This window comes from Hyalella azteca, unplaced genomic scaffold (assembly GCF_000764305.2).
Source record: "Hyalella azteca isolate HAZT.00-mixed unplaced genomic scaffold, Hazt_2.0.2 contig12830, whole genome shotgun sequence".
NCBI lineage: Eukaryota > Metazoa > Arthropoda > Malacostraca > Amphipoda > Hyalellidae > Hyalella > Hyalella azteca.
The window spans coordinates 229,939-253,163 of NW_025942775.1; the positions used below are offsets into that span (position 1 = coordinate 229,939).

Sequence of the window (23,225 nt, forward strand, 5' to 3'; positions counted from 1 at the left end):
ACAGGTAATTTGAGAATTTGTGTTGTACCCTGAGAGAAATTATTGACCCCCTGTCTTGAAACACTTTTTAGCGCATTTTCTCAGTTATGGAAAAAAGGCGCTATTGTGCTCGCCATGTCCGTCCGTCCATCTGTCCGTCTGTCTGTCTGTCCGTCCGTGACTTCACGTTTTCGTCGACGAGAAAATGCGCTTTCTGTCACTCACTGCAGTGAGTACTGAGTTATATTTTTCATTCTTAATGCCTTTATCTTTCATTCATGAATTCTTTCATTCATGAGTTATTTTTCATGAATATTCTTATACATAAATATAAAGTTCATAAATTTAAATATGTGTTTCATTGCTTACCTTTTGGCGCGTCTTCCGATATGAAGAACTGAGCGTGTGTGAGAGGGCAATGAGGGAGGCTGGCGACGGGTGCATGGATGAATACAGTCACTGGCACGTCAGAGTGTTGCGCTGGAACCCCGCGGTCTGTAGCGCGTACGAACATCTGGAACACTGCGCCCCCTGGTGGAAAGTTTTAAATTATGTATGGTGGAAAGTATTATGCGGCAGTATTAAATGAAACTGATACGAACGGTTCGAAATGAAAACGAAACAAACCTCTCTTCATCCAGTTGTTACCCATGAATATTTTTATACATAAATATCAAGTTCACACATTTAAGTAGGTTCCAATTATTAAACATTTTTATCACTATTAATGACTGGCTTGGGATTGAGACTTATATAGAGACATCACACTGTATTTTAAGCCTTTTTCATACAAATATCATTTTTAAATCAACGGTACACGCAGTTCTAAATTCTCGCCATAAAATGAACTGAAAATGTTTACATATTTAGGTTTCAATAAAAAAACCTAAGAAATTAAATTGAGCAATATAATACGACAGAAGTATTTTCTTCGTTATAACAATCGAAACTATAAACTTACATCAACATGAAACCAATGTTCCGAGATACATCCCAAAAAGGAAGACGGTATATTAATACAAGACCGGAGAAAACCCTGTCTTAATGAGTTGTTCAAAATAAAATATTTCTGATACACCTTGATCATTTTTAAGATCGATTATGGCCCAGCACGTTTCAGAGATATTCCCGTGTTAAAGAATCGCTATTCCATACCGAGGCCAATAATGGGACGTAAGAGTGACAGCTCTCCAGACGCGGAGTCGAGATGGAAGAGGTCCATGGTTTCGGTGGTACCAATCTTGTAAATCTGATAGGTCACTTCGCTGTTAATACCTTCGTCAGGGTCCTGGGCGTTAAGCTAGGAAAGAAACACAAGTGCTTTAGATGACGATCATTTTAAATATCTCTACATTCTAACACTCAGTCAGGTTATTCATGCTAAATTACCAAGTCTTTACTGAATCAGTAATTTGTAGAATATTAACATTACCCATTATCACTCAGTGTTTTCTTCATGATTCATGAAAATTTGATCAGCAATAAAAATTTGACCGCAGAGAAACAAAAGAACCAGTTGATTATGTTCCGGTGACTAGCTAACGGTCACGTGTAGTTAATTCTGAAAGTTAACGCCTTCAGCCCTGACTTCGTTCGAGGACTAATATTGAGCAGAATGTTATCGGAGCAAAATCTTGTTCAATCTATGCATCAATCATTGCACAATACACAGAAGTAACAATGTGCAAATAAATACCATCTCTTCATGTACATTCGAAAAAAACGAAATAAAATACGTAATAATTCATGGAAGCAAAAATTAATACGAAAGGTAATAAATACAAGCAAGTCATGCCACTCATGCGGATAGTCAAATCAAGTCACGAAAAGTATATATAAATATAAGAATAGGCAACAGGCCATGAGCCTATTTCTTCAGTGCGACACTTCTATTCTATTCTATTCTATTACCTTTAGAATTATTTGACCGGCGCCAGAGTCCTCGCTCACGTCAGCTTGATACTCGGGCAGACTGAAGGCAGGAGGGTTATCATTACGGTCCTCGACATGCACAAACACTTTACAGTAGTCTTGCTTTCCCCCACCGTCGGTAGCTGAGACTACCAAAGAGTATGAGCTTATAGTCTCCCGGTCCAGTGGTATTTTTGAGTAGAGCCTTCCTGCGAGAACATGGAGAACCAAAGTTGATCAATTGCCGAAGACATACATTTGATAATTTCATAATTTCACCTGATATTGAAATTACCCCCGGGTTAAGCAAAATGATATTCTCGGAATCTTTTAAGTAAATTAATGCGAGACATTGAAACGAAACGAGAAATATCTCGGAAGCAAATGACAAGAAACAGAGAAAATGGTAAACAACATAATTGAATTGTTACCCTGACATTATGAAAGCTTTCGGGACAGATGAGTTCAAAAAGAAACATACAATATGCACAATAACGATTCGAGTTTTGACGAGACATTTAATTACGATACAAGGCAAAACGAGTAATTCCGAACGTGCAATTATATATTAAACACATAATTATTGGGCACATGTGGTGGAATTAGGCTGCCAACACAACTGGGTTTGGAAAGTTGCATTATCAACTCGAGAATGTATGGCTGCTTTAATGATATAGCATTAAAACCTTCCTCACGCCTTAATTTTATCTGAAACACCTCAAAAAATCGCCTCTAATTGCATCGGCTCGGGTTGGTGCATGACGTGGCGTTCATGAGCCAGCCGCTCAGGGGAGCTGATGTACGGGGGTTTTCTGGCTCTCTAAATCTGTTCCCGTTTAGTAGACCGGCATCGGCGGCAATATTTTACATATTTTAATGTCTGAAATTTTGGAAACAGATTGACTGTTAATCAAGAAACGACTATAAAAAATTAGTAATTAAAAATTTACACTGAAGAATAATTGGCATGACTCGTAATGTATTGTCATGTTGTAAAAAATGTATGTTTAGAGAAAAATTCATTTTAAATATCAATACGTTCAGAACTTCTGGTCTTGTCTCGGTATCGTATGCGATTTCCTGACCCGGAAAGTTGGTAATTGTCATGAATTTACCGCTAGCCAGGAAAACGGCTGTAGGATTGTCTCAAATAAAAAAAATTAACGAAAATCATATGCCATACATGCAGCACTAAAACACAAGCCATCAAAAAGTAAATCATAATCAAAAAACAAATGTCTAATTGGGACTAACGCTACTATTCCAAACACCAAAACACAACATTTCCCAGCCCTATTCCAAACACCAAAACGCTAAATTCATGATACACCTAGCACTTTTTTCCCCTCTGAGCCACGTCTTATCTTCCTCATTATCTTAAATTCACACCGAAACATGTCAATCAGCTGAGACTAATGAAAAATATAATCTTTTTCCTCCGCTGCTTGCTCAAGTAAGCAGGCTTAAATCAGGAGTCAAAATTTATTTATCGCAGTTGTGCCCTCGTTCTTACACGAATAAATATTATTCAGTTTATGTTAATATTCAGTTTATGGAAAGTAAAAAGATGATTTTGAAAATTTGCGACTGGTTTTTTACCTTTGGCATCAAGAGCAAAGGTGCCTGCGAAGAAATTATCGAAGAGAGTAAAGTGCACACGACCAAAGATGTCCTGGTCGTCGTCTTCAACTTCTAGGCGCAAGATGAGCGTGCCTGGGGGCACGTTTTCTGGAACTGTCCCATCGAAACGATCCTTCGCAAACCTAAATCCAGACGTTAATAAGAAAAGTCGATTAGCTAGAAAGGTTTCAAGGGACTTATCACAATACCCGAAAGGAACATTTATTAGCTTGATAGACAATAATATATTGTCGGAATGGAGTTTCCCGTGTAATAAACTTGCCTAGGCTCTATGTAAGCAACGCAATGTATACACCACGGCTATAATGTATAAAATATGGTAACTTAACAGTCGACAAACCTCGGAGAATGGCTGTTAGATGGAAGCACGTTTATATTGAGTGAGTTGGCCACCGCATGTACACCGTCGCTGACGGTTACATTTAGCGACACGAGCGACCCGCTGACGAGCTTATGCGGTGACACAACTGACAGGACGCCTGCACAGCAGAATGGGATTGGGTTGAATAAAAAACGTTAAATTTATCTAGGTCATTTGATTTGATGAAGATTAAGTCGGAATAAATAATAAAGCATGGTCATTGAGAAGGTCCAGGGACATTTTAAACAATGTATTACTTGAAAATATTTCAATAGTCCAGACAAAGCAAGAAGATCTAATTCGTGTATTCAATCAATTCAGTGACGTATTAAACTCACTAAGTTTTGATCCAATATTACAAAAAAAATATCAGAATTATTTCGTATTTTAGCTACTTCATGTGTGTATAACACTCTCGAATCGTCGTAGAAATTATCACTAAATTATCGCAAAATGAGTTAAAAGACTTCTAATTTTTATTTGGCAGGTTCAAAGTAGCAGTAATATACTATCATACTTTCAAGAAACGATCTAATGACCAAATGAAAATTATTATCGTGTACACACTCCGTCGTCTCCGTCTTTTTTTAGAACAATACACTACTTTTATTTACGAATTAAACTTGTGTTAACCGTCCGACCTGATGAATAAAACTTAATCTAGATTACTGTGGTAACTAAAATCCGGCATTTAACGAAAATCTGTTTCTCCAAAGCGTTAATCTATCACTATAGTTGCACTTTCAAGTATGAATTCTTCAATACAAAAATTTGATAATAGTAAAATAAATCCAATAAAACAATACGGACAAATCAATCTCAAGTAATTAACCAACACAGCATAATCACGTGCCACTCTTGTGGAATCGCAGGCCGAAATTAAAAATTGTGAATGATGTCTACGCAAGGACACGCTTAAGGTGATTATAAACAGCATAAGAATCGACATAAATGAAACTACACGCATAATAAATCTATGTATTGCACCGCTACCTGCAAAGAATCTTCTTCTCAGAAGCACGTGAACTTTTTGTGTGATGAGCGTTATTCATACTTTTTTGTCCAAATTTGTCACAGCAGTCAAAATTTGTATATCAGAGAGCTTTAAGTTAGAAGAACTGTTAAGAAATTAGATAACTTGAGAATAAATACTTGGAAGCGATTATACTAACCTGTTTTTTCTTGTAGAAGAAATACGTGCTCGTAGTCTCCCCCACTGATGTGGTACCTGCAATAAATGATTAAAAATTGAGCGATACGCATTTTTACCGTAAAACTGTTAAAGTAAATTTAAGAATTTTTGAACAAAATAAATCTGTTTCGATCGATATCAATTGTTGCCAGGTGTTTTGAAGGAAAATAAAAGTTTTTAATATATTATACAATACAATAAATTTGGTTACATGGGAAGTAGAAGAAAGTAATTATATACTTGTTGAATCTAATAAACATCATTCCGCGAAATTGGAAGACTACGATTTTGAACTTTATTTTAAAAAGTTATCGTTAAAGAACATCAATAATCAATATTATAGATAAATTAATGATAATTAATAAAACTATGGACCTTAGTTTGTTCAAGTCAGATGCGTCGGGGTCTCGGGCCGTGATTTTTGCTATCACTTGTCCAGCATCGGCCTCGATTGCCACAAAGACTCTGAATTCTTGATCGGTCCACACAGGAGCGTTGTCGTTGAAGTCTTCGACTGTACGACGTCGTAGGAAAAATGTTATAGAGAATGTGAAAAGATATAAAAAAGCTATAGTTTACACCATAAATATTTAAAGGTTGATAAATAGTTTGGCTGTGTCCTAGTACCAATAAAAAATGAAGAGAGGCTCAAAAATGACTATTAAATCGAAGAAAGGGCAATTACATCCTAACAGTGACCGTATATACGTAAAAAGTTCCGAGTGTTACAAAAGAATTCTTTGGGAATTTGCGACTGTTCGTAGATTACATTGCTGAAACTAACTAAGAAATGTATTTGCGCACATTAAAGTACAACACCAATATATTTTTGGCTTACTTGACGGTAATTCAATATCAGAAAGTGAAAACCTCAGCAGAAAACAACTAAATAAGTCCGATTGAAATTTATCACCAAGACCAAAGTTGAAAATCCTCAATCAATTAAATTCTTTTGATCCAGTCAAAAAATTCTAACACTCTAATTAATGTCAGTACGTTGTAGTCATGTATAAAGAGTACGCTAAAATTGTTTCTACTGATGTAAAATCTCATAATAGTGAACTTTATTACACTTTGTTTTTATGCAATCGAATCATTATACGGAATTTCGAAGAGCTTATCACACATATTGCTCGTTAAATAAAATGCCAGCGCAAATATTTTTATCATACAATTAATTTGTTAGAATCGCAAATTAAAATCAAACATGAATTGGAAATCAAGTAAAATGTAAATACATCATAATTTCATTGAAAACTCTTTAGAGACCACAGAAAGTATCACTTAAAATCTGGTCTCCAAAGCTTTTTCAACCAAATTAAGATGAATTTTCTTAGTAATTTCTAGCACACCTGTTATAAAGACGGACGTGGTCGATGTAAGAGGTTTCAAACCACCGTCAGATGCCAATATTTTGATGAACCTCTTGGCTGCGTCGAAGTCGCGATCGAGTTGACGTGCCACTGATACGGTGCCTTCGTCAGAAGCGACGTCGAAACGTCCGTCGTCACAGCCGTCTATGCAAGAGTACCTGACCAATCCGCCCAAGCCGGTGTCGGGATCCCGGGCAAGCACCTGACATTCGATATGAAATTGGCAGCATTAAATTAAGTAAAAGTTCTCAGAACGAGCTGAAGTCAACTAACCCATTCATTCAACAACCTGGGTTGAAACGATCGAGAAGCATGGTGATTAATCCGGGGCGTTTCGACCGAGTGTTGAATGCCCGACAAGAGTTATAGCGAACGCGTTTCAGGCATTTCGCCATCTAAACTGAAGTACGTAGTTTAAGCTCAAAAATAGTTGTGGTATCTCCTGTAAAAGGCATTATCCACTTTGTTCGAGAATTGTTTAGGTAATTCTTGGCTACTAGCTCATCCAATAAAAAAAACAATGCACCTGTTTGTTTCATTAAGAAATAACAAAAAAAAACTTGCGTTGCCATAAATATGGCGGACCCTGTATATTCCACTGCGCGCATTGCCTAGTTATTCGCCTGATATTTGTGTTACAGTTTTTAATCGGAAATGGCTTTTTAACTAGATAAAAAATAGGTGAAAAACATGTATAAATTGCGGGCGACCGCTGTATTTGAAAATAATTTACTAGTTAGCATAACTGAAGAGCTTAGCCTTTTCTTTGGAAGTCAGGCTAAATCACTTCAACGTCAAACATCCAAGTGTACTAATCCGCAGATGGCGGATTGTTTGTTTGATTGATCAATTGTTTGAAAAATAATAAAGACAATCTGATTCATGTTATCTCCAACTTAACACACACCTCACCGTGATTAACCCAAAGCAAATGATTAGAGCTATACTAAAAAAACTGCGGTTCAACTTATCTACGCGACAACATTTCTTCTCGCTTCGAGTCACTGACATGTGGAACAGCCTCCCTGAAGATATTGTTGACGCTCCGAGTATGAACGCGTTCAAGAACAGACTAGACAAGGCCATGCATGAGCATATGTTCAGTCTTAAAATGCCTCGTACCCTACGGAACAACTGATATCTAGAAGCGATTTTAAATCTACCGTCCGTAAGGCCAGTCTAGTCAAGAAAAGTACAAGAATCGGCGACAGGCCTATCCAGGCCTATTTATTTAATGCCGAAAATACTATACTATACTACTACATGCTATAGTTTGTCTAACTCAAGTTAGAAAGCCAAAGTCCGATGTCGGAACTATGATGGTTATAATAATGGGAAATTGCTAATTATTTTTCACAAGCCTAATTTAAAAACCTACGTGTAAGCTAACGAACAAATAAAAAAAACTAACAAAATGACGTGTCATTCAAAGTTTGCTGAAAATATGTTTCAGCAAATTTTCCTGTACCCACTCTAGTGATAACTGTGCCAGGCACCGCGGCCTCATAGATGACCGCGTGCAGCCCAGCATCTTCAAAAGCAGGTCTGTTGTCGTTGACATCAGTCACCGATACTTCGACCAGAGTGTCAGTGTATCCACCAGAGACAGGGTCGCTCGCCCGAACTGTGAGGTTATGACCTCGCTTGCTCTCAAAGTCCAGGGGCGCGATCGTGTGAAGGATGCCTGCTCAGCGTTCACATACATATTAGTTTAACAGATGCTAGTCCCGAACGTCAGGAAAGGCTCGCTATAGTTATAATTCGAGGCCAAATACGCATTGGTTAATACCGCTCAAGTGAAGGAAGTCAGTTAGAAAAACACAAAAAATCACTCTGCCTGCACCTGCTTGTGCAAGAAGAGTTGAGATTAAAATGAAGCCTGATGCAGAGAAGTTGTTTCGGAGCGCTGATTCATAAGTTGATTATGGTTCCTCTATATGATGTTTATTCATCGGCAACATAAAGAACATTCGATCTCTTGAACAAGCATATAAAGACGCTCTATGGGTGTATAGGTTGTTATATCGAGAGTAGATAACGACGTCTCGGTGTCAGACAAATTTCAAGTGAGTATGATCATGAGTCCGGATGCCAAAATCTAAATCTAGAAGACAATCAAATTCAGTGTTAATATCAAGATATCATATTGACTAAATCTCACCTGAATTAAAGAATAAATTGCAAATTATACATTAGGGAATTTTTCATTCTTGATAAATATGATGGAGAGACAGGATATTTATATAAAGATTGAAGCATAATATCGTTTGAAAACGCCAACAATGTTGCACAGAAAAATTATGAAGCGAATACAAGATTCTAAATTTTCAACTTCAACGGCAAACATGAAAACAGGAAAATAAAACTTCCAAATTATTTTTGTTCCTTGTGACATCGCTGACCGAAACTGTTCCATTCAAGCCTCGATGAGCAACTGCTCTAACACAGAATTAGGTCATTTGACGTTATGGTAAAGAGCACTTATGTGTTTATAAGCCACAGAACTTTGCAGGTGAAAATGGAGAACCATTTTACATCTGGTGAAGTGTCCATGCCACGTCGCTTGCATGCGCCTGTTTGTGCGCATGTGACTAAACAATATTCAACTCTACGAAGTATATTATAACGACCAGTCAGAGGTGCTTGTACTCACAGACAGACCCAACAGCGTCCATTCCTGGCAGCGTGTAAAATAATACAAAGGTCATAAATAGGTATTTCCCCTTCAAATTAACTAGGATAATAGAATTGTGGCATGTAATTTATGGTTATTAATTGCACAGAATCGAAATATTTTGGCTGTGATTCCCATTGTCTTCTTAAATCTATCATCTTCAATACTGTTGGTCATAACCCGCTTTGAAATCGAATTTTTCAGTACCGCCTGTTTCTGTGGTCCCATCAACAGTGATCACTTATTGCATTAAAACTCTATTTATCCAACACAGAGATGCCTGGAATGTTTGAATGATTCAACGTGACAACAATATAGTTAAACTGCAATGATGAACATTGACTCCTCGTCACTTGACTGAAAAAGAAATTAAAATTCTGTTGACAAATATTGGAAAATGGTTTCCTCGTGGCGGAGTTAGCGAATCGAAAAATAAATTTTCAAGAGGCAGTCCTCTTATTTGACCTTGAAAGACCTTTTTGAACCTGTCTTCTCCTTCAAGAATTATATAAGGTCGTCTTCTCTTTTGAATAAAAAGAACCAGTCACGCATATACGTATAACCGGGATTCTTGGATGTGACCCGTACCGAAGTTTTTTAAGTATTTATTTAATTGTTTTAAGAGTTTCTATATAGCTTATTAGTGGAAGCAACAACCAAAGATTTTAGATATGGTTCTTGTGATTTAAATTGATTGTGGACGTAACACTTGAGAATTGATATGAGCGTCTGAAATTTTGATCCCACGTCAACAGTATGTTTGCTATCCTTGTGCAATAACACCTAGGGATCTTGAGAATATGCTAATACCAATTATCGCATTGGCAAATTTCGTGATATGCCGGCGATACTGCGTATGCCTTTTTACAATTTTTGACGCGTAGGTTTCTTCTAATATTTGGCGTAGCTATTTCATGAACAGAATCAAAACTAGTTGAGCCAGTCGGGTTCTTTTTAGCGCATTTTCTCATTTATGGAAAAAATGCACTTTTGTGCTCGCCATGTCCGTCTGTCTGTCTGTCCGTCCGTCCGTGACCTCAAGTTTTCGTCGACGAGAAAATGCGCTCTCTGTCACTCATCGCAGTGAGTACTGAGTTATATTTTTTTACTGTCTTTTTGTCGCTTCAAGGAGTCTGGAGACGGTTACATCATAAATCACTCAGCTGTCGGCCTTTGAGTGCCTTCTGCATTCGGCCGGAGTGCGAGTGCAAAGAGATGACCAACTGAAAACCGCCCATCACCGGACGTCAGCCGAAAACATGCGAGTTTGTTCCATCATCAATTTTTGAGGAAATGACTGGAACGAGCTTGTCCATGCCCGATAATAATTTTTTACTTTTCGTATTCGCTTGGTTGCACTGAAGTGAATTTTTTCCCATAGATTTATTGATATATTATAAATATTTTTTGTGCAATGAATAACCCATAATTTTTTAGTGTGTTTGAGAACATAGCTTAATTAGACCGTAGGAAATTTTGGAGATGTACACTTTATAGTTTATTGTCAGTGTTCACAGCAGTAAATGTTTAATGATGTAGGGTAATCCATACGTATATTAATGCTAGCATGCGTTTTGTTTTATGAAGCCGTTTTTTGGGGATGTATTCGTAAATCCTTGTGTGAATACATTTTAATTTGGTTTAATTTAGGTTTCAACTCGATAAATTTAAATGCAATATTAGTAGTTTTACAGAGTGGGGGTGCAATTTTTGGCAATTGTAACGATTATAATCAATTAATAACAAAGAAATTAGGATTTTTTCAATACAAGTAGAACACAAAAGTAGAACGAATTTCTGACAGTAGACACACAAATCCGTTTCGTGCAAATTATTTTCCAAAGTAGTGTTATAATGTTCCAAATTGTGCTGTGGACTTGTCAGCAACTTTGATACATTTATTATTAGCATCTGTATATTCGTCCACCAACAGAATAAATGGCATATTCAAAGTATGACAACAACTATATGTACGCCAGTTTGATAAGTTCTAGCGCATTTTCTCATTTATGGAAAAAAGGCGCTATTGTGCTCGTCATGTCCGTCCGTGACTTCACGGACGGACAGACGAGGAAATGCGCTCTCAGTCACTCACTGCAGTGAGTAGTGATCTATTTTTTTTATTCAATGGCTTGCATTCCCGTAGACATCTTAATGAATAATATCCAATACTTAGGAGTTCCGGGGCAAAAAAGCTGAACTTACCCGTTGAAAAGTCGAGGCCGAAAAGATGTTGAGGATCCCCCTCGACGATGCTATAAACCAGTGGCACGCCCGAATCAGCCACAGCAAAAACCCTGCTGAGAACAGTGCCAGCGGGGGCGTCCTCCGGAACAACAGCGCTGTATGTGCTCCAGTCAAATTCAGGGCCTGGCGACGACACGATCCTGCGGGGTTCCAAATAAAAACGATTGCTTTGAGAAATGATCCTACGATAAATAAAAATATTGTCTACCATATATGGGCGTGAAAGTTTTCCAAATCATGACAGATTCAAATTTATAGGCGAACTCGAAACGTGACGAGAACTCTTTTAAAATTGGATTAAAGTGAGGTGGTGTGGTGGTATTTTGGGCAGTCCATAAATTTCTTCGTATTGCCTTCGTATATATGTCTACTTACAGTACTAATTTTGTTGGTTGATTCGTTATTTGTCCAATTAATTCGACTTGAAAAAGTATGCAATTTGTTGAACATATATTCAGATGAATGTATTTTCATTTACAGACAGATGTCAGTTGGAACATATCTAAGCAACTATATATAATATACCTAATTTTTAACCGCTATCTGACCAGTTCTCTTCTTTTCTTCTGACCAGAACCTCCTCTTTTAAATTCCTTTTTCTATTAACGTTATTACACCATTTCTGATACTACTCTAACCTATCGCAATTTTTCAGCCATTTTCAACCTATTACGAGTTTTCAGCATTAAGCAATGAGCAGTGGTTCTACTAAAGCAAATTGTTCATGATTACCGACTTTAAATAATATTAGATATTTTATTTCCTGAAAAATATAATGCTACAAATCTTACGTGAGCAGTCATGCATCGAGGTTTCAAGCGAAATGGTTTAAGACAATTTATCTTATTTAGAATATTAACATTATTTTGTTATTATTAAAATTGTTATTATATTTTTTGGAAAGAATTTTATGTAGTTAAAATACTAATACAACGAAAAAAGAACTTGGCGCTTTATTCCTGTCACTTTATTACATAATAAAATTGATTCTCTTCACTCATGGAAGAAAAGATCATCAACGAATTTTTTAGGGCGAGTTCATGTGACCTATAAACGGAAAAACTTTATAATGATAGTAATGAGAACGAGGTGAACACAACGTGCCCGATTGACTCCCACAACAGAAATATCAATTCTATGTTAACATTCACCAATTGAATTAAATAACTTCATTTTCTGAAATATTTCCTGAGGACAACAACCAGCTATTTATTCAGACCGTCAAAAGAGGCTCATTAAGGACAAGTCTGTGAGCATAATATGCCAGTGGAGCTAAGTTTTTGTTTATTGGAGGCAGTGGAGCTAAGTTTTTGAGGTTAAGTATGCCAGTGGAGCTAAGTTTTTTCATTTCTTCATTGCACGGTCAGGGTAGTTTATTTGTTGATTTACTTATTCTGGCCCCCGCAATACAAGCCAGTTCTTTAGGTGAATCAAACGCAATTTCCTAGGTTAAAAGTAACCTAAAACACTCCTCACCTTAGCGCGACGTGTGCTTGTGAGCTGAGTGGTGGAGTGCCACCGTCGTACACGGTCAGGGTAGTTATTAGTTGATTTACTTATTCTGGCCCCCGCAATACAAGCCACTGTTCCTTAGGTGAATCGAACTCAATTTCCTAGGTTAAAAGTAACTTAAAACACTCCTCACCTTAGCGCGACGTGTGCTTGTGAGCTGAGTGGCGGAGTGCCGCCGTCATAGGCCGCCACGACGAGGTGCAGCGTGCGGTCTGGGGCGACCAGCGGCTGTCGTAAGATGACTTCACCGGACACTCGGTCCACGGTGAACAGCTCGCCGCTGCCGCGCACCAACTCGTACCGAATGCGTCCAAAATCTCCCTCGTCTGCATCCACTGCTTTCACCTACGAGTTTGTTTGAGGATTAAACTGACACAATACTTTTCTATCTTACATCATGGGAATCGGGGAGTTTAATGATCACAAAGAAGGAGGCGCATCAGCGTGACCGTGGACTACGAAGTCCTAAACTCATCACAAGGTAAAGCATTTTTCAGAATATTGATACTATGAAGTGGTTAGTGTCAGCTAATATTCTGAAAATTATTTTTTTAACAAAACACCAGTACTGGTTGATAGAATCAACTAATACTTTCCGTCTGCCAAAACATTTTTAACTCGTTATAGGGGAGCTATTTGATTTATTGGAGCTTTAATTGAAATATGCATATAATTGGGAAAACGTTACTTGAAAGAAACTAAAAATATCAATGAAATATCCGAAGAAAATTCAATAAAGTTAGTTATCTTCTATAAATGCTATTCAATTCAATTTCAAAATAGAATCTGAAATTATGTTTTACAATTGCTCAACAATATGATCCTCACAATGGTATCTATGTGTGAATCAAAAGGTGGTGCTGGGTATTTTTGTCGTCTGTTGCACCATCTATGCATGACAGTTAATTCCTCTCATTGAAACTTCGCTAGAATTGCTAACCTGCAACATTTTAGTGCTTGAACTTTGTAGAACCGCTTGATTGATCATATATAATAAATTTTTCCTTTATTTCAGCATTGATAACAACAAAAAAATATTATCGTCTGATCTTGCGAAGTTGAAACTTAATGAACTTTTTTTGAAGTCCATCTAGCCAATTCCAGTCGAATTTTCAAGTTGAAAATGTGATGTAAAATTTCTCTCCATGATTGACTCAGAAAATGTGAATAAATATTTATTGACATGAATGTAAATCATTTGTTTTTTTATGCGTTTTTTATATTTTTTCAACTCGTATAGAAGTCTCAGCAGTAAAAAGAGATAGTCCCAATTGATTAAAAAAATGCACTATGTATAACGATGAAACTGAGAAGAGAGAATTTCTATACAAATACGAGGCATGTTTTTTAAGTAAGGACGGTATTGGAATTAAAAAAAAAGACGTGCAAAGAAATCGCGATAATTTAATTTTACATGAAAGCCTGTATCTTAAACTACTTTTCTACATAATTTCCGTGAATATCGAGGCACTTGTCATAACGTGACACCAGTTTTTGAATAAGCTCCTGATAAAATTCTGCCGCCTGACTCGTCAGAAAGAAGAAATTTCAGGCGTTTTTCAGCAGAATTTCACATCCATTTCAGCAGAATTCAGAATTTCAGCAGAATTTCACCTTAATTTCAGCTGAATCCAGAATTTCAGCAGAATTTCACCTCCAAGTCAGGCGGCAGAATTTTATCAGGAGGGTATTAATAAACTGGTGCCACGTTATGACAAGTGCCTCAATATTCACGGAAATTATGTAGAAAAGTAGATTAAGTACAGGCTTTCATGTAAAAATAATATTATTGCGATATCTTTGCACGTCTTTTTTAATTCCAAAACGGTCCTTATTAAAAAAACATGCCTCGTACTTTGAATTAATAAAAATCACTAATACTTTACCTTTGCCACGACGTGACCTTTGATGGCAGTTAGCGGGACAACTGCGTTGTAAGGCTGCGACAGAAATACGGGCTCGTTGTCGTTCACGTCGAGGACTGTCAACTCTACCACAGCGTTACCCACGGCACCCGAAGATACGTCTCTTGCCTTCCATGATGTCAAGTAATATGTTGATAACAAGTAAGGGATTTGAGGATGCAAACTGAATAAGTCACATATGGATAAAATGTTTCAATTCTATTTACTTTCAGAAATTTATTTCGCAATGAAAAAATGCACACGTCATTCATGGAAAATACTCACCTGGACCAAGACCGCGAACTGAGCAGCGTCCTCACGATCAAAGGGCTTGCCCGTTGTTTGAATGACCCCTGAAGTGGGGCGGATAACAACGAAATCATTGGGATTCAAGACGCTGTAATGTACCTCATGATTCATGGACAAATTCTGTATTCGGACTGAAAGAAGATTAACTTGCTTCGTGGAATTTTCAAGCACATTGGCGTAGTATTTCTCTTGAGTAAATATAAGCGAGGTTTCATTTGCTTCGATCAATGAAAGCTTGATGGTTGCTGACGTCGAGAAGTGTCCGTCTGATACCTCAACTGAGGTGTTGAAATTCGTTTTCAGAATTCTTGAATTACTTATAAATAGGCATCCAATCTCGTCTATTTGCAAAGGATTTGTTTTCGTTGGAGCAGGAAGGTAATACCTTAACTGAGTTTTCCATGACTCTTGTACTTTAAATTTTATTTTTGTTCCTCGAAAATCATCAGGATCATGGGCCTTTAAACACATAATTTTAACTCCGGTTAAGGTAGGGAGTTGAATCCGAACTTCGTACAATTTTTTTTCAAAGTGTGGTGGGAATCTGTTCACTTTTTTGACAAAGACGTGGACGGAAACTGGATTCAGGGCTTGAAGACGAGGCGACCCCATGTCAGATGCCCAGACATTGATATTAAATTCTTTCCCGGCAAGAGAAGACAGGTTGCCTGCGACTCTCAGGGCTCCTGAAATTAGATTAAGTCATTGATAGAAAATTCATAAGAGAAGTTTTACCGTTTACCAGTATTATTAAAAATAGCTAATTAATAATTGAGAAAATTAGATCAATAGATATTCCGCTAGTAGGCCAAATAGTTATAGTCGGATTTTATTATTTTCAACGGTGGGATGAGCAACTTTTTGAAAAGTTCCGGAATGATGAAGCAGCATGGTTTTTAAAATATATGGAACAAAAAGTCGATGTCGCTTCGCTCCGGCGATGAAGCCAATTTGGCCGAGCAAGACTAGTAAGGTGACATTGTGGTAATTTAGCTCGTCAAATTTCTAATAACCTTACAGTCTTCAATGAATAATTAAAGATGCAGAGCAAATTTACTGTAACAATTTAATTTACCATAGCTAAAAATTCGCAAGGAAGGTGATCATAATTATTTGAATTCTTAAACGAATCACAAGTCAAGCTAAATGAGAACTGATTATTACCTCGTCCACATTGATGGGAACTCGTAATTAACAATAATATGCAACCAACATGAAGATCACGAGAATTAAAAAGAGGCGAACAGTGATTTTAACAAAATCCCTACCACGTGGTCTTCAGGGGTTGTCTTTCCACTTTAGGCTTTTGTAATCATTCGCTTAGTTTTAAATATCAGAAGATAATTAAAAATTTGAAAGTTGCTATTAATGATTTCGGAGGGCCTTAGTAAATAAATTCTATATAATGGCAGAATCCTTTAGAAAACATAGGCGAATGTAAAATCTCTTCGACGAAGCAAAAAGTAACATAATAGTTTCGAACGTCTAACTAGATTTTAGCAGTGGCAACGTGAGTAACATGTTAGGCTGTTAGCGTAATAAGATAAAAAATTAGGGGTCAGCGCGATGATGATGCAGCGAGCCTGAAATGCACAATTTTAAACATTACTAATCTTATTCGAAGTGCATCACTTCATTGGACACGTATGCACGTAAATGCAATTTTATGTTATGAAGTATGAACTATTTCGCTGTCTTTCAGTGACATAATTTTGTATTAATTGGTAAGGTCTTTTTCGCTTATTGGTTAGTAGAATGGCATTTATAGTCGGTATTATGTATTACTTAATTAAAGGCAACTATGACGAGCCTTGGAAGTCCCTTATAGGCATTTATATTGTGATCGGGACAGCTCTGTGCGGTTGAACCCGAGTGTATGGAGCCAATGTTGAACTCACCTGTGATCGAGTCGATGGTGAAGAACTTGCGAGCTGCACTATTTTTGAGGATTTCGTAATGAATTCTCCCGTTGGCGCCTGCATCGGCATCGGACGCTGTAACGGTCAAAGGTTCTGGATTTGCGTCGTCCAGGTGACCATCGATGGTAGCGTAGGATGAAGGGTAGTTTTTAGATGTTACATCGTAATTTTTAGGAATCGAAATGTGATGATTTGGAAATGTCTTTGTTACAACATCATGAAGATCGCTAGCAACTGTGAAATTTACATCTCGATTAATTTTCTGTATTACGTAAGGTTCTTTACTCGGAGTCTTCGGATCATGGACGGATTTTTCTAGTCTGTGATCGAGATAGAGGAGAACAGGGTCTCCAGTATTTGCGGTCTCAAAAACATACCCACGGTACTGAATCTTGTCCCATATCGGTCTGTGATCGTTCTCGTCGGTGACAGAGATGAGGAGCCAAGTGGATCTCGAAATTCCAGCCTGTGTGAGATACAGATGGAAATATACAGATGTGAGTGGTTTTGAATTATAAAATACTTTACTACCATCCAAAATTATTGTACAGTATTAAACATTGAAAAACGTCTTATCACGCCATCTAAACCAATTTTAGTACAAATTGTAAATATTTAGCAATTGGCTTCCATTGCTAATACTTTTTTTGCGGCACCGCTTATTAAACACGAATTTAACACGATAAAACGTGTCAGTGATCGTAGATCAGGGGATGAAGAAAGATTTGTTTTATTATATTTACGTTACATCACTATTTCTTAAATATGCATAACAGTCGAACTTGCATAGGCTTGGATGACGCTTTTTTTTATAAGATTGGAATTAATTCTATTAATCTATTAATGCGTTACATATAAATGTTTTTCACGTCCAAGTAATGGAATCTCGAAATACCGTAAGATTGCATAATTTTGGAAATGATTAGCAGAAATTTTTTACTATTTCTGGAACTAAGCGTTTTGTTAGTACTAGTATTAGCCAACTATAGTGTAATAGGCTCAAAAATTTCAGCCAAGGTTATATGTAGCGTGGCATGCGCTTCAATAATATAGCTGGCGTCAACTAGGTTGTCACCAGGTTGTCACATTTGTTGAATTTTGTCTATTATTGTATATTTTGTGGCATTCAGAGGATAAAAAGGAATTAAATTCAGAAAACGGCGGGCGGGTTATGAAAGGAAGTACCTCTCGCACTCGAACACTGTTCTGCAATCTGGATGCATCAGGCTCTCTACAGTTTGTATTTCCAGCAGCGTTCACTTCACAATCCCTAACTGACTCACAAGGTGCTTGACAAACGCAGGTTTGAGGAAAGTGGTGTTCTAATGGAGTAGTGTAGTCATATCGTAGGATTCATTTTTATACTACACAGTCGTTTTCATAGTCGTTTCTCTCTCGTTGACGATACTTCTTCCGACTGTCCTAACGAAGTAGACTGTAGAGAAAAAAGTCATTAGCCCTCGACCCTCGTCTCTTCGTCACTTTAGATAGGACGTGTAGAGACGGCTCAAAGCCTTGGTTACGATCCACCCGAACGCGTGGGCAACAGCCGGTCGTCAACCGAGCACATGATGTGCCGGAGCAGAAAACATTGATCACTTTCCAAGGAGTCACTGCAATTATTTCTCAACTTCCGAGTTTTCCATATGCACAAAAAAGCCAAGAAAAACATTAAGCGGCTGTATGAATGCCTTTCTTTTAGATTGCGCTCTGGAGGCTGATGTAGAATGGATGTGTTTCGACATGAAATTTTAAAAAAGGGAACGAATAAACGGAGCACGTGGCCTCTTGGAACAGAAGCTGAAACGAAGGTTTCCCAGCTTTGTCTGCCGGCATCACATCTTGGGACTTTTAATCTCGGTCGCATTATCGGTCAGCTTTAGATCTTCTTCAGACTCCAACTGTTCAAGCAATTTCACGAATAGTGGTTCAAAGCCTGGACCAGAGATCCTTGTCTAGCGGACAATGAAGGGGCCGGTCACGGCACATCGTTTAGGCTCAGCTGTCCGAGATTTATGAGCTCTAGATTATCGCACTGGCTGGACCTAATCACCATCAAGAACTCATTGAACTCTATATCTTTTTACGTGATTGGGAGCTTCCCTTATACCGGCCAAGACCCGTTCATTAGGCCAGGTGTGTGGTCAACGACATGCGCTAGCTCAAGTTCTGGACGTTTCGTGGGCAGATCGAAGGTCACATCGCGGAATGTAGAATAGAATAGAATAGAAGTGTCGGCGTTGAAGACATAGGCCCATGGCCTGTTGCCGATTCTTGAACTTTTCGTGACTTGATTCACAAGGGATCCGGCCTTTGGAACCCGATCTTTCCATAACTGACGATTGATTGAGATAGCTGCTGGACTTATTGCCTGGTCCGTAATTTGCTAGGTATTTTAAGACTGAACATTTGCTCCTGCATAGCTTCGTCTAGTCTGTTTTTGAAGATGTTCATACTCGGAGCTTCAACGATGCTATCAGGGAGGCTGTTCCACATGTCGGTGACTCGAAGCGAGAAGAAATGTTGTCGCATGGATGTGTTCCAACGCTGTTTTTTTAGTTTATAGCCGTGGCCCCTGGTGTTGGTTCTTGTTTCAAATTCTAGTAATCCTTCTGGGACCTTGTATAAGCCATGAGTATATTTGTATACTTCAATGAGGTCCCCACGCAGACGTCGATAATGGAGGCTTGGAAGCTGTAGTCAGATGATTGGAAGCTGATGTAGTCAGAATTTTTGTGATTCCTACGTACATAAAGTCTTAGCTGTCGGCTGCATATGCGGAATCGGCCCTAACGTTAAATCTTTGCATTTTTAAAGTTTTTCTAAAGTACTGGAACAGAAGATTCAAGGTGTTGTTTCAAAGTGCAGCCTAGCGGCTGAACCAAAAATAGTGTATTGGAAGCGTTTTAGCTGCTAATGCGGGTTTCACCTAGGAGACTCGGGAGCAATCATGGACGATAACTTCTATGAGCTTGAGAAACCATTAGACTTTTTTCGATTGAGACAATTCGCAATGTATCACTATTTTGCAATAGAACCGACGGAGACGTTTTGAGACACTCTATCTTTACCTACAGGAGTGAACCATCCTAGCGTTGGATTCATGGTGGGCTCAAGTTGAAGTGAGTGCATGGGCACGCAAAGTTAATTTGGTTGTGAACGTGTGACATGTGTGGCGGTTATCTCTGCATAGAATTTTCTCTAAAATTGGTTGCAATTAAAAGACAAAATGCCATTAAAGTGACGTATCAAATGTTCGATAATGCTTTCTTCGATACCTCAAGGAAACCTGTAGAACCACATTGGGCATAAGGTGGGCAGCTACGTTTATAGGGCCATAAATTAGACAAAAAAAAACTTTGAAAATCTAATGGTTAGGTCGCATGAAATGAATCAGGTTACATAAGTCACTTTACCACTAAAATCACCTTATCATGCACTCTGCAATGTTCAGTGAAAATGATTTATTCCCGTACCAAATTTCTAGCTGAGATGGTGATGTTGTACCGGGAACAACGTTCTCTGTCAAGCTCCCGTGTAGTAGTCACAACTCCAGATGACGGGCTCACGGCGAACACGTCACGTTCTAGAACATCATCAGAAATGTTTGCCGAATTCAATGACGATGAGTCTGTCTGATGAAAATTGACTGCTTCGATAGTGTATTGTAGTCCAGTGAGCGGTGCTGCCGCACCAGCAGATGCGATTGCCGTACCTGGACTGGCCCACTCGCTCACCTCAACCACAGGGTGGGAGCGTCCCGGTGAACCTGCAAAAACAATAACAAAAAGCGAGTTCAGGCATAAATTGTTTTAAGTTGAAAAGTATAACCGTTGAGAAGTATATAAAAGAGTTGTTGCATAGAAAGAAACAAAGATATCTTCCGAGTTTCAATGTCCGACCCATTAGGATCCTATGAGCAATCATTTTTAGCGCATTTTCTCATTTATGAAAAAATGCACTATTGTGCTCGCCATGTCCGTCTGTCCGTCCGTCTGTCCTTCTGTCTGTCCGTCTGTGACTTCATGGTTTCGTCAACGAGAAAATGCGTTCTCTGTCACTCACTGCAGTGAGTACTGAGTTACATTTTTGTATCTTCTTTCTATTGTGTTTACATATATACTGGGACCAATTTAATCTGGACCATTTGTGTACCTCACCCCATATCTCTATCTCTTGATCAAGGAAGGGCGGGAGGGTACTGAACTCACTGGAACCGTCCCAGGATGCAACTTATTCCAATCATTTCACTCACAACCAAATCTACCATTTTGAACCGAAAATCAATCATAATCCACTGATGTCATCACATCTCTTACGCTTATCAAATATCATCACCGTAAACCAAAAGCTCAAAACTATGACATTGATTGCCGAGAATTTGACACATTTATCTAACCGATGAAAACGTGCCCACCTTACCACACAGTACATTATAGGTGGTCTCCTCATATTACACTTCTTTGATCCCATCGATGGCGCCAGAACTCCGAAATTCAATTGATACAGTTTAAAAGAAATAGCCATGGCCACACTGCAACTAAAAAATCCATATACTAAAAATCATCAAGGTTTTTTAGAATCTCAAAATCATAACAACATCGTACTTAATTCAAAAGGTAGTTTCATAACAACGATAAGCATTAATAAATTTTTTTTGGTACATTTATGCTTCTAATTATAATGGCAAATTTCATTTATTTAAATAACGAAATTTACATAAATATCAAATCTATTATCAATAATCAGATATAAATAGTAGAACTTACCATAGTTTGAATTTGTCCATGTCCAACTTGGAGGTGCCTTAGCATCCATAATTATGGTTATTCTGACAGGCAGGGAAGCAGACCGCGGGTGGGAGGCGTGGTCTGTGGCCCGGATCAGAAGAAGGTATTCTCCTCCGTGGTCTGTATTGCTGTGCTGCAGCCGTACGGCCAGTCGTACCACTCCCAGTGATGGGTCAATGGTAAACAATCCATCTTGATTCCCTGAAAAGGAAGACATCAGTTGGCAGAATAAGATGGTATATAAAAAACAGACTAGACGAAGCTATGCAGGAGCATATGTTCAGTCTTAAAATGCCTAGCAATAAGTCAGCAGCTATCTCAATCAATCGTCAGTTATGGAAAGATCGGGTTCCAAAGGCCGGATCCCTTGTGAATCAAGTCACGAAAAATTCAAGAATCGGCAACAGGCCATGGGCCTATTTCTTCAACGCCGACACTTCTATTCTATTCTATAAGAGGTAGGTTTTAGCGTATGTATATGATTCAACATGAACTACACTTCGAGAGTAGTTGAAGCTCGTTGATGGCATTCCTAAAAGTTGTCACCTCCAGGACTTTGGTTCAGAAAAGATGGCTTATTGTTACTTGTCCGTCTGTAATGACGACATATTGATAACGATTTAGTTGAGCATTAACATCGAGCAAGTATTATCAATTCAGTTTCGTCATCTCCTAAATAATGTCTCAATAATTTACTCAGTGATAATTTATTCAAATTTTTATCTTTTTTTGCGCTTGAATTTTTTAATCGAAACTTTTGCCGAGATTTAGAGGCAAATTAAATGATTTTGCCTGCTTTATGATCACAGAAAAAATGAGGGACAACGCATTCAGTGGAGGCTGAGATTTAAAATCCTCTTTAAGTTATTAAGGACGCGCCTTGCATTTCCTCACTCCAAAATGAATGCTACCAGTTTTGGGTTCGCGTTGCGTTAACATATCGCAACGTTAAAACATTAGAGGTATTTATTTAAGTTGTGAGTGCATTAAATTATTGGTGTGGTAATATAAGGGCAATTTATCTTAAACGGTTATTTTCATTTGCCTAAGGTTATTGATCATATCTTTCTTGAGTAAAATCTGTGGAATTTTTTCTGAGTACCACGTGAACATTTAGTCTCTTTCCCGCTAGTGAGCGCCAGCAGTGAATACTTTCGGAATTGCTTGGTCAGAGTGAATGACAAGATGATTATCGTTCAGGAGAATGATGCTTAAACTCATGTTGCTTACACAGTACGTGAAGTGTTGTACGTAAGCAGAATTATTAAGAACAAATATTGCAGAGAGCTCTGACCTTCAACAATGGAATAAGATAGGCGTCCGTTGTCTCCTGAGTCAGCGTCTGTGGCGCGAACAGTGACGATAACAGAACCAACCGCAGCATCTGCCCACACCTGAAAAAGCTATAAGTTC

General features: G+C 38.1%; 1 protein-coding gene across 1 annotated transcript in view; it reads right to left on the minus strand.

Annotated features, from left to right (window-relative positions):
- The window catches only part of LOC108673993 (fat-like cadherin-related tumor suppressor homolog), a 60,227-nt gene that overhangs the window by 23,621 nt on the left and 13,381 nt on the right, over positions 1-23,225 (minus strand). The window contains exons 12-29 of the mRNA XM_047883419.1: positions 23,107-23,206; positions 21,792-22,013; positions 20,499-20,791; positions 17,002-17,488; positions 15,621-15,789; positions 15,080-15,191; positions 14,777-14,923; positions 13,024-13,235; positions 11,337-11,518; positions 7,930-8,141; positions 6,437-6,659; positions 5,460-5,598; positions 5,065-5,120; positions 3,872-4,010; positions 3,490-3,653; positions 1,891-2,099; positions 1,135-1,279; positions 349-510 (exon numbers count right to left, since the gene is read on the minus strand). Coding sequence (XP_047739375.1) covers positions 349-510; positions 1,135-1,279; positions 1,891-2,099; positions 3,490-3,653; positions 3,872-4,010; positions 5,065-5,120; positions 5,460-5,598; positions 6,437-6,659; positions 7,930-8,141; positions 11,337-11,518; positions 13,024-13,235; positions 14,777-14,923; positions 15,080-15,191; positions 15,621-15,789; positions 17,002-17,488; positions 20,499-20,791; positions 21,792-22,013; positions 23,107-23,206 — 3,373 coding nt within the window. The remainder of the gene's footprint in view (positions 1-348; positions 511-1,134; positions 1,280-1,890; positions 2,100-3,489; positions 3,654-3,871; positions 4,011-5,064; positions 5,121-5,459; positions 5,599-6,436; positions 6,660-7,929; positions 8,142-11,336; positions 11,519-13,023; positions 13,236-14,776; positions 14,924-15,079; positions 15,192-15,620; positions 15,790-17,001; positions 17,489-20,498; positions 20,792-21,791; positions 22,014-23,106; positions 23,207-23,225) is intronic.